Source organism: Helianthus annuus, chromosome 5, assembly GCF_002127325.2.
Source record: "Helianthus annuus cultivar XRQ/B chromosome 5, HanXRQr2.0-SUNRISE, whole genome shotgun sequence".
NCBI lineage: Eukaryota > Viridiplantae > Streptophyta > Magnoliopsida > Asterales > Asteraceae > Helianthus > Helianthus annuus.
In genome coordinates, this window is record NC_035437.2 from 162,319,517 (window position 1) to 162,331,516 (window position 12,000).

The 12,000-nt window shown below is 33.4% G+C and overlaps 1 protein-coding gene across 3 annotated transcripts; it reads right to left on the reverse strand.

Moving 5' to 3' along the window:
• Positions 1-8,476: 8,476 nt before the first annotated feature.
• On the reverse strand, positions 8,477-11,674 carry LOC110941573 (protein KINESIN LIGHT CHAIN-RELATED 3). Of its 3 annotated transcripts, none has more exons than XM_022183215.2 (3): positions 11,386-11,674; positions 8,975-10,863; positions 8,477-8,891 (listed from the first exon to the last, which is right to left on the reverse strand). In XM_022183215.2, the coding sequence occupies exons 2-3, from the start codon at positions 10,846-10,848 to the stop codon at positions 8,678-8,680; spliced, it is 2,088 nt and encodes a 695-aa protein (XP_022038907.1). In that variant the 5' UTR covers positions 10,849-10,863; positions 11,386-11,674; the 3' UTR covers positions 8,477-8,677. The 3 variants fall into 3 exon arrangements, with proteins under 3 accessions (XP_022038907.1, XP_022038906.1, XP_035846235.1); XM_022183214.2 differs by having other exon boundaries at positions 8,975-10,898; XM_035990342.1 differs by lacking the exon at positions 11,386-11,674 and adding an exon at positions 11,244-11,346 and having other exon boundaries at positions 8,975-10,898.
• Between the last annotated feature and the right edge of the window lie 326 nt (positions 11,675-12,000).

Here is a 12,000-nt window from a genome sequence, read left to right on the forward strand (position 1 = left end):
GAGATTTCAAGGGGCACGCGATTTAAAAAAACGATATATATATATATATGTTATTTTTTAAAATAGTAAATACATAACAATTCCAATATAGGCTCATTTACAAATCCTTTTTATGGTTTAGAATTTACCCCACTTGGCATTAAATTTACTGAGCCTAATACTAATTTGATTTTCTTAAAATAATAATAAAACATTATGGAAGTGCACATTTTTTCAAGCTCGAAAAAGGTACATAAATTCTGATAGACGCCTCTGTCCGGTAATCTACCTTTTATTGTTGTTCAAACATATATATTAAATGCTATTACTTCCTATGGTCTACAACTCCTCTAATACATTTATTTATACGTTTATGATTGGCCTCACTTTTCAAATATACCATATAACATTTTCTTATATCATTGATTTGATATAATTTTCGTGTGAGCGTAACAAACAAGTATAAAATTATATAACTAATTTGATAAAACATATAAGAATACAATCTCGGCATTGCATATGCGTTGTAGGTTTAAGAAGGGTCAAGTCAAGCTTTGTCATCATAATCTCAAGTTAAGTTTTCAATTAGAGTATACTTTGATTTTTCTGAGGTTAAATTAGTCAAAGTTGGAGAGTTAAATAAGATAAAAGTGATACTTTGATAAACTTGTTAATTTTATCAAGTTATCTTTCTATGATTCTTAAAGCCATACTAAGTATATAGAATAGAATTCATATATTCGAACACTCCCCTCAAGTGTTTATCAAGTAAACACATTCCATCTTTACGAAAATTTATACAAAAAGTAATTTATTTGTAATTTAGTTAATTGGTTTTAAGCACATATTTATTTCAAACTAAAGTTAGCAATATAAAACTCATTGTTAGTAGCAGTCTGCAGACATATTTTGACTATTTAAAGAGCATGATGTATTATATGTTTAATGTTTAATTTCAAAGAAGTGATATTATTCTGACTTTCATAAAGAAAATAAATAATCAAAAGAAACATGAGGTAGTCAAAAGAGTACTACACATTAGAATATTGACAATGCTATAATCTCTTAACAAATATATATAAACTAGTATATAAACTAGTTTTTGCCCCGCCCGCATTGCGGGGCAATAAGCCGAATATTTCTCTCTCATAACATGTATGTGTGTGTTTCGGTTACTTGTACATACTACTCATAACACGATCTCAAAAAAAATTACATCGAGTCAACAAATTAAAACAAAAACAGTACCATACTTTTACTATGAAAAAACTAAAACGATGGAAATAGTATAATTTTAAACTGAGAGCAAAATTATAATTTTTCAGGACAAATGAGAATGTACCAGACATGCCTGGACGAATAAAAATTACACCTATGCCCGCCCGCGTTGCGGGGCGTTAAATCAAATATTTCTTAGTTTCATAAGATGTATGCATGTATTTAGGTTACTTGTACATACTACTTAAAACATGATCTAAAAAAATACATCGAGACAACCAATTAAATGAAAACACTACCATAGTTTTGCTAAAAAAAATTAAAACAATAAGAGGTCTGTAATTTTGAGCTGGGGGTAAAATACTAATTTGTCAGGACCAATTAGCGAGTGTTAGACAACTGTTTGACACAATAAAAGTTACATTGAGTCAACCAAGCAAAATAAAACAGTACTATAGTTTTGCAAAAAAAAAAAGTAAAACGATGGCAAGATCATAATTTTTAACTGGGGGAGAAATCGTAATTTTTGAAATGGGAGGAAAATCATAATTTTGAATAGAGGGCAAAATCGTAAAAATATTTTGAACTGGGGGCGAAATCGTAATTTTAAACTGGGGGCAAAATCATAATTTTGAGCTATGGGAAAAAATTTAATTTTATTTTGAACTGTGGGCAAAAACGTAAATTTAAGTTGGGGGCAAAATCGTAATTTTGAGCTAGGGGCAAAAACATATTATTATTTTGAATGGGGGGCAAAAGCGTAATTTTAGACGGAGGGCGAAACCGTAAATTCAAACTGGGAATAGAATTAGAAATGGGTTTTTGAACTAAGGGCAAAAACGTAAATTTTTAGCCAGGGCAAAATTATAGTTTTATTTTGAATTAGGCACAAAAACATAATTTTAAACAATGGACGAAACCGTAATTTTAAGATATGAATAAAATTAAATTAAAAATTGGGTTGGTCCAATAGGGAAGTGCCAGGCAGCTTGCCTGGCACTATTCCCTCAACTTAGTAATGTATATGTAGTAAATTTTTATCTTCTAACTAATATTTTAAATATCCCGTCTGCAATTTAAGCCGTTATTCGTCATCAACAACAACAATACTCAGTAAGTCTCACAAATAGCAAAACTATTAGGCTATAGAGTGTGAGGAGAATGGTTGGGTCATTAATACCCACGTAGGACCATTAATTGATTGCTACACCACCCCCTTGTCTCATCCACCATGATTCCCATGGATAAAACCATGGCAATCATGGACCTCCTTTCCTTATTCAATATTTTCTTTCCTTTTCACAAAAATAAATTAAAGTAAGATAATAGTGGTTTGAGTCATGACCACACTCTTAGGGTAATGATTTTGGATGATAGATTAGAAGTAGGTGACATGACGTTGATGTTGAGGGTCATGGTGATCATGAGGGTGATGACCACACCCTATAGCCTTAGTGGGGTTTGGGGAGGGTGGGATGTAGACAAACCTTACCTCTATCCATATGAATAAAGAGACTGCTTCCAAAAAGACACCGGACTCGAAACCAAACATCAAGTAAACAATGCGAACTACAGATATAGCAATAAGAATCCACCAATCACAGAATAAGTGGTAACCGACTAACATAGTAGAATAGACAAAGCTATAGCCCCTAAAGCAACACACACACACACACAAGATGATAAACACATGTAAAGTACACCTGAAAAGTAGGAAATATTAACCCCTAACCCAAAAAATCTCAGACACCTCATTACTCTCTCATAAAAATCCTTAACCTTAATCATACGTCTCCACGAACTCCTATCCTGGACCATATCCTCAGAAAGGTGCAACTCTAGCAAATCTTGCCTAATCCGCTCCTCCCAAGTCAGTTTGAGCCTTCCTCTACTCCACCTACCCTCTACACAAAGGGCGTCCATTACTCTAACCGGTTAAGTGAGGAGACAAGATCGACTATTTCAATTGGTTTTATTCGATTCATTGTTTGATTCATTTATGCTTGATTTTTTTTTTGAACGGCAATTGTAGGGGCCAAAAGACCCACTACCCCATAGGGAGAGACAAGCTCTTAAATCCTGTCCAGACCCAACTCCATACTGAAATCCCAATATGTACACAGCAGAAGTCGAACCTGGGACCTCCCCAGAGGAGAAACCTTACGGAAAACTCTCCTGATCAACTAGGCTATACCATGTTGGCATTTATGCTTGATACATTGTATAGTAGCCGAATCGGGGGCTCTCAGTTAATCGGTCATATGGTCCGATTTGCAAAAGACAAATTTTAAATAAAAGAATAAAACACTTGATAAAATCATAAGAGACAATTAAAAAGAGAAATATGAATGTAGGCTTCTGATCAGGAGAAACACACCCTCCCCTCTCTCCGAGTTATGAGAATTTAGAAAACTCCGGTTTCTCGTGCGAGTTCTACGATCTTTTTTTGCACACACATAGATTAAAATGTTACAAACACAGTTATACAAAAAAATCCGAGTAGTATTTTCAACCTTTTTACGTTGCTATAAAAAGCTACTGACATTTTTACGGTGATGTAAATCAACAAAAACTATATTCTTTTTTTTTTTTGGGGGGGGGGGGAAGTTGATTTTTTCTATGATTTTTGCTGATCCCTTTTTGAAAAAAAAACCTTCGTTTTAGTCGAATTCTCTAAATTCTTACAATTATATAAAATGAAATTATCTTATAGTTAAAGAAGGTTATCGCTTTTTTGACCTTAAACTGTTGGTTATTAGTTCAAACAAGCCCTCTTTCTCTTGAGGATTTTCAAAATATGCTTTAAATTGTTAGATTATAACAGAACTAGGTTAGAACCCCGTGTATTACACGGGCTGAATAAATATAATTTTATATACTAAGTAATAAAAAAGTTACATCTTTAAAAACCCGTACATTGCAAGATTGAATAACCACGTGTATTACATGACTTAAATACGAATAATGTAATCAACTAACACACACAATTATCAATATATGTTTTTAGAAAAAAAAATGAACTTTGATGTAACATTTTACTTTGTTTTTTATTTATTATTAAGTTAAATTAGATGCTTGTGTATTACATAAGTTATAATATTTACTTTATTTATTTTTTTATTAATAGGTTAGAAACTTGTGTGTTATACGTGGTTGAATCAATGTAATATTAAATAGTTATTAATAAGCAAAAAAATAAAAGACAGATTTAAGAAAAAAAATATTAAATATATAAGAGACAAGCAAAAAAAAAAAAAAGAAATAAAATAATTATAGAGCAATAATCATTGAAATTATTATTAATAAATAACCCGTTATATTAATCAATATATTGATTGACAAAATGATCCATTTGTATTAATTATATAGATAGATTATTCAGATGTTTCTTAGCTAAAAGAACATACAAAAGTATGTAGGAATAATATATGTCATGTAAATAAGTGAGGTTGAGAGGGTTAAAAAAAATTACATAGTTAGTCCAAATGTTACAAAATGAAAAGTTAATACCCTAGAAGGTGATTTTAAACTATTAGTACCTAAGTCTGTTATTTTGTGCAAACCACAGGGACTAACTATATAATTAACTCGTTTAAAAAAGTCGATGGAGAATACTGAAAATCACATGTATTAATATTTTATTTATATAAGAGTTAATTACATAGTTAGTCCCTGTGGTTTGCACAAAGTATGTAATTAACTCTTTATATAATTTAAAGATAATTTTATGTGAAGTGAACAGATTATTTTTATATATCTTTGAATTTTAGTCTTATCATTTATTAATATCTATATAATGAATATTTTTAATTATAAAAATAAGTATTTATAATTAAGTAGGAGATAATTAAGGAGGAGATAATGGATATATTTAATTATATAAAAATATGTATTTATAATTAAGTAGGAGAGAAAAGAGGCGGGAAAACAAAAAAATAGATAGTTCCAATGAATGACACGTGTCCACTATTGGTTTACTTTATTATATGTATAGATAACAACTATTGTCAAAGTTCATATGGGTTTGTACTACTTAAGGGCCTGTAAAAACAAAGGGAGAGGGTTAATATGTTACATGTAGTTAGTGATCGTGTTTTTTAAGAGATTTTTGTTTGTTGACAAAACATTAGCTTAAAACTTATAGGCTATAAAATAACACGTGAACATATTAAGGTAATAGATACATTAGCATATAAACATAACACACGTATAGATGTATAACAGTACAAATGTGATGGACATAACTGATAACTTGTCCCTAACCTTAATAGAAACATCACTCTTCACTCTAGCAGTGGCGCAGCTTAGTGGGAATCTGCCCCCCCCCCAATATTTCGGTTAAAAGTGTCAAATTTTCGATTTTGTTGTCCGAAAATTTTAAAATAATATAGGACCCCCCTCTCCAAATTATTTTGCCTAAATATTTATACAATTTATAAATTGGGTCCCTGGCTTTCCATCCCCCGAAACTTTGATCAAGCTCCGTCGCTGCACTCCAGTAAAGGTAGAGATCATTTTTTATCTTCTATATGATCTTGGTAATGCTTAATAGTCGTTTATCTGAGGTAAAGATTATTTTTACAACTTTTCCTTAATCTTGTTTGAATCACCACTTACAAATACAGATAAGTGTCTCAAAGAATATTACAATTTGACACACAAAACACTTGTTCTCTTGTTAACATATAATCTCACTTCTAATACGGAAAGTGTTAAATTAAATGAAGTAAAGATTACTTAGAAATGTGTATGAGAGTTTGCGCATTCATGTTTACAATCGTTATATGTTACAAATTGAGTTAAATGCCAATTTAGTCCCTGTGGTTTGTGTCATGTTGCCAATTTAGTCCAAAGGTTTAGTTTTTCGCATGTGGGTCCAAACAATGTTTTAGCGTTGCCATTTTAGTCTACTTGGCTAACTTCATCCATTATTTATGTTAAGGAGAAGGGCAATTCGGTCATTTTATATGGCCGAATTGCCCTTCTAGTTAACAGAATTACACATAAAATGACTGAATTGCCCTTCTCGTTAACAGAAAAAATGAATGAAGTTAACCCAGTGGACTAAAATGTCAACGGTGAAGCCTCGTTGGATTCAGAGGCAAAAAATGAAACTTTTAGACTAAACTGAAAAAATGACCCAAACCACGTGAACTAAATAATGACATTTAACTCTTATTGCTTGCTATTTAATCCACTCCCCTCATGGCCAATATTTTTTGACCAGGAGAAAGAGAAAATAATATAAAACCAAAATAAAAATTATTATATAATTAAGTAAATAGATATAGATATGGGAAATCAAAAGTAAATGATTTTTAAAATATGCACAAAATTTAGAAATAAAGGTTGGTTTCGGCTAAACTACAAGGATGATGATGATAAAGAAACTACTGGATATCCTCAGGGGTGGACCTACTCACAGTCGTAGGGCACACCCCTTGAAAAAGAATTTTATTGTATATTTTAGGTAAAAAAACCCGATCACACCCCTTGAAATATGGTTGAACGCTTCATCCGCACCCCTATCAAAAAATTCATGGGTCCGTTACTGTATATGCTCTTAAGTATAGAAATGAAGAAATATAAGTAAAATTACATATGAAACAAATTTACACTAAGAGTAAAATTACAGGTGAAACAAATTTACACTTAAGAGAATATTCTTCTTCATAGGCTAACCAAACAACATGTTTTTAAAAACTTTGTTTAGTTTACAAAAACATGCACGTTATAAAAAGTAGTTTTATTAGAAATGCATATTTTTAAGTGATCATCAAAATCTTAATTTAAACATAAACATAAATCACTTATCCTTAACTTTTATGCATATTTAACAAAAGTTAATGGGTTTAAAAAGTTTATAGAATTAACTTCTAAGGTAATTATCCGCGATAATATAAATTATGGAGATAACTTACGCTAATGAGAGCATCCACAGCAGGTTCTCTATTTAGTCATTTTTTCAAACTTATAGAAAATAATTTAACTAGTTCTTTAGGTACTGAGATTCAGTATAATAATTTTGTGAGTGTATAAAACCAAGAAAAAACAATAAAATAAGTATTTGTGAGTAAGATATAGAATATGATTTGAGAAGTTTTTTAAATTATAAACAAAGAGAAAAGGATGTGTTTTAATTAAATTATAATATAATATAATGATAGAGATTTAAAAAAAAAAAACCTAGTGTGAATACTCTGAGTACTCTTTTATGACCAAAGGTAAATCCAAATATGAAAACCCATTATCTATGGTCTTCTTTAAATATTTAAACACTATCCTTACTACATATGAGTGATGTATAATAGGATTACTAGTGAAGCTCATCAAACTTCACATTTAAATCTCCATTTTTTATTTTCAAAATTTAAAGATTTACTATATTTTACATCTCCATCAAAATCCCTATCTCTATCTTTGTTCTAAGGTAGTCGGGGTGAAGCAAGTGATTGGTGATGGCACATCACCGCGAGTGCTCTATCACGCATGATGGAGGCCAAGCCCATGATGTTCATCGCGCAGTGATAGGAGAATGTGTATGTGTGTGTGTTAGACTTTGGTGTTGAGGTGTGATTGGAGAATGTGTGTGTTTGATTTTGGTGTTGAGATGTTAAGTTGTGATTGGGTATGATGAGTGATGACCATTGCAAGTGTGATAGAGCAAAATGTGATGCAATGTGATGGGGTGATGTGTCAAATGGTGATTGGGTGTGGTGTGTGATGGGTGATGGCCACCCCTTCCACCCTAAGAATTAGAAATTTATGATTAGTAAATAAATATAAGATCCCACTCATCATCTCTATATATATCTGTAATATTCGTGAATATCTAGGAAAGAGAAAAACTTAATAAAATAAGTGTCTGTGTGTACGATAGAGATAGAGATGAAGAATGATATTTGATAGGTTAAATAAAATTTATAGATAAATTCAGAAAAATATGTGCCTTATGTCCAAGGCTTGATGCAAAACTACTATCGAGCCGGGGGTCTCACTGGAAGCAACCTCTCCATTCCTACAGAGCAGAGGTAAGGCTGTCTATATCTTACCGTCCTCAAACCCTACCTTAGCTTTGCTATTTGTGGGATTAACTGAGTATAATGATACTAATGAGGTGGTGATCCATTGACAAAGGCAAAAGCCTTTAACCACTTTGGGAGGAGAAGGTCTTGATTCAAGTCCCATAGTGAACAGGGAATAAGAAATTTGCAATGAACATAATAGAAAATAACATAAAACCATAATATCAAGTTACCATCTAATTTAAAACTCATCATAATCTTAAAGATAATCTCATGATTGTGTATACCATATAGAAGCATCTCATCATATACAAATAATTACAAAAATCAAGAACTCATAGAAGCAATATAAATACAAATACATCAAACAATCAATCCTCAAAGACATAATTATGTGTTTATAAACTTATATGATACATTGTTTCAAGATCAAATCACCACCACCACCATCATCATCATACCTCAATAACCTCATTGCTGGTTTTTGATTGATCATTTGAATCAAAAAGGGTCTCTAATGATCTAGCTTTTCGGCTTCTAACTTTCCCGGCCTCTTTCAATAACTCCGCTAATCGCTTTTTCTCATCCTCCACATCAAAACCCGCAGTCCCTAGCTTCTCCTCTCTAGCCTCAACTATATGTTCCAATATCTTGATTGCATCATCCAACCTGCACAAAGATCACATTTTGTTCAAGATCATAAAAGTTGTATAGCCAAACAAGATAAATGATAATAGTTCATAAGTTCACACCTTCCAACTGCATCATAAGTGCCTGCAAGATTGCTATAAACCGCAAGCGTATCAGGGTGAAAAGCACCACACTCGTGTTCCAAGACGGTCCTAGCTTCTTCAAAGCATTCTATAGCTTCGTTTATGGCATACCGTTGCACACACGCGAGTCCCATTTGATTAAGTGCAATCCCATAAAAACCAGATTTCTTCTCACTACTTACACGAAGCTTAGAAATGGCGTTTCTGAAAGAATCATAAGATTCCGAGTATTTTCCCAACACGTAATACATTACGCCCATTTGAGCTTCTATACCCGCAATCGTGCTTTGCTGACCTGGAACGTCGTTGTATATTTTTAACGCTTTGTGAAGTAACTCGAGTGCCTGGTCGATCTCATCCATAGACTCGTAAATAGCAGAAATGTTGGTGAAACCGCAAGCAATTTCCTCTAACGGGATTCCCGAAACGCGGTTCTCGTATATACGAAGTGCGTTTTCGCAGTATGATTTTGATTCTTTAAATTTCCCTGTTTTGTTACATAAATCAGCCAAACGGGCGTAAACAGAAGCAACAGACGGATGGTTTTCGCCTTTGGATGATTTAAGAGACGTGAGTGCTTTCTGATACGCGAATATAGCTTCATCGTATTTAGATAACGATAAATACGTGTCGCCAATGCTTAAATCTACATACGATACCTCGCTTTCTTGCCCGATAGCCACCATGGTCATACTAGCCAAAACTAGATGCTCGAGAGCACCTTCATGGTCACCTTTTGACTCGTAAATCAGACCCATGAGCCGCCTATCGGCTGCTTCTTCCGCTTGCAAACCGTTCTTTACATGGATCTCAATAGCCATTTTACAAAATCTTTCGGCTTCGTTAAAATCAAGTGCTTGAACATAAGCTTCCGAAAGATACCTACACGTTTCACCGATTCTTGGATCCGAATCGCCCAAAACCTCTCGTTGTACTTCCAAACCGACTGTATAACATTTCAACGAATTTTCAAGTTGACCCAACATAGAATAAGTATCACCCAACTGCATTAAACCGGAAAATTTAGCGAGAGCGTGATCTTGACTTTCGTTGACCACTGGGATTTCAATAGACTCTTCAAGAACCGGTATAGCTTCATTGTACTGGCCTAAACTACAGTATATTGCAGCTGTAACATGTAGACACATTACGATATCTAAATTTGGTTTACCGTTTGACGATTTCTTGAAACAAGAGGCTGCTTGAAGAGCTAAATCAAGTGCTTTACGAGGGTTAGAACCCGACGACATTAAATCCCGTGCTTGCTTAAGCAAATACGGGCCACGATCCGAGTCTTTATCTGTTTCGTTAGAAGTACCCTCACCGACAACCGGTTTCCTCGATTTCTTGTTCGTTTTCTTTGCTAAAAGACTGTTTGTTTTATGGGTTTTGCTCTTCGGACTCGATATAGAACTTGCTTCTGACTCCAAACGCGATTGCGATGCTTTCTTCGAGCTCTTTAACGAGTTGGATTTCAAGCTTTCTTCTTCATTTTGCTTAACACCCTCTTCATTTTCTTTTAAAATCTCAACTTCCTTCATCTCACCACCGACCAAATGCCTTAACTCGGAATCGATTCTCGATTCTTCACCGTCTGATCCGTAGCTCAGCCTAGATACAGACTGATCAGTACTCTGCATATCACACACGTTATCGTAAAGTTCTTCTATAGACGGCTCAACAACCGCCCCAGAAGCACCGGCATCACCAGGATTCACATGAACAACCGAACCTACATCGTTCGGAGACTTGGTAAACTCCAAATTCTCATTTTTTGACGAATTCTCTTTCTCAGGCATTTCATCAAACACCTTGTCTTCAACAACTTCATCCATAGCCAACCCAGGCATCATTCAATTTGCAAACAACTTCAATACAAGATAATAAATTATGTATCAATTATCTGTCAACAAAACACCAAAAAGAAACATAAACTTTATTGCATACAAGATCCAGATAAAGATTTAACATACTCAAAGATAAATACAGACAAAAAGGGGAAATCAATTAGAGGGAAAACAGTTAAAATTTAAAAAAAATGAAACACCATAAAGTTTTGATCTTTTTAACATTCCCAATATTTTTCGATAATAATTACACTAAAAAGAGAACATTAGACCCACAAAGATTTGAACTTTTTTAAAGTAGTATGCACTATCTTGAAATTTTTTCCAAATATAAGACACTTAAAGAGTTAAAGATCATGAGAACAGATACTGTTACATAAACAACACAACCCAGATCTTACCATATGGAAAATTACTCCATAAACAGCTAAAAGGCACAACACCCAGATGGAATACATCAAAATATCAAGAAAAGATTGAAACTTTATGCAAAGTTGACTTTGAAAAAGTCAAAAATATCAAGAATCTTGAAAAAGATCATACCTTAGTGACAACCCATGAAGGAATTTTAAAGACTATGAGGTTTTTATTTTTTTGAGGGTGTTATAAAGATTAAAGAAACAGGTGGAGAATTTATCTTTGAGGTGATTGGTGGTGTGTTGTATCTGTGACAAGTTGGGGAGCCAATGAAGAAGGAAGGGTAGGATGGGAATTAATGAAAATATCTAGGGGTAAAATAGGGATTTAAGATGGATATTATTAGTGCTGCAGGGGTGGAATGTCAGAGGGAAAGAGTTGTTTTGGAACCGAAAGTCTTCTGCCAACCACAGCCGATTTGTCTTGTGTTTGTTTATGGGATTTCTAGATATAGAAGTTTCTAGCCTGTAAATGACCGATTTACCCTTGGATGTTGTTTCACTACTTTTGTTGGGTAGAATGTTGAAAGGTAGACACAAGGTCACCATTCAGATTACTTTGCCATGGTGCAAACAAATCTTAAAGAATATAGCATAAGTTTTGTACAAGAACCGATTAGATTAACGTCGTAAATGCAATTCGTCTACGTAAGATCGCTTGAGGAGATTCAACGCGATTTGTTGAAAACACAAAGACCTACGAAGATCTCAGGCAGGGGCGGACCCAAAGCATGGTTTGGGT

What these genes read in the sequence shown, in the direction of transcription:
- LOC110941573 (XM_022183215.2), bottom strand. Translation starts at nt 10,848, where the DNA reads ATGATGCCTGGGTTGGCTATGGATGAAGTTGTTGAAGACAAGGTGTTT. An exon ending in ACTTATGATGCAGTTGGAAG is followed by an intron (nt 8,892 to 8,974) that starts GTGTGAACTTAT and finishes ATCTTTGTGCAG; the next exon opens with GTTGGATGATGCAATCAAGA.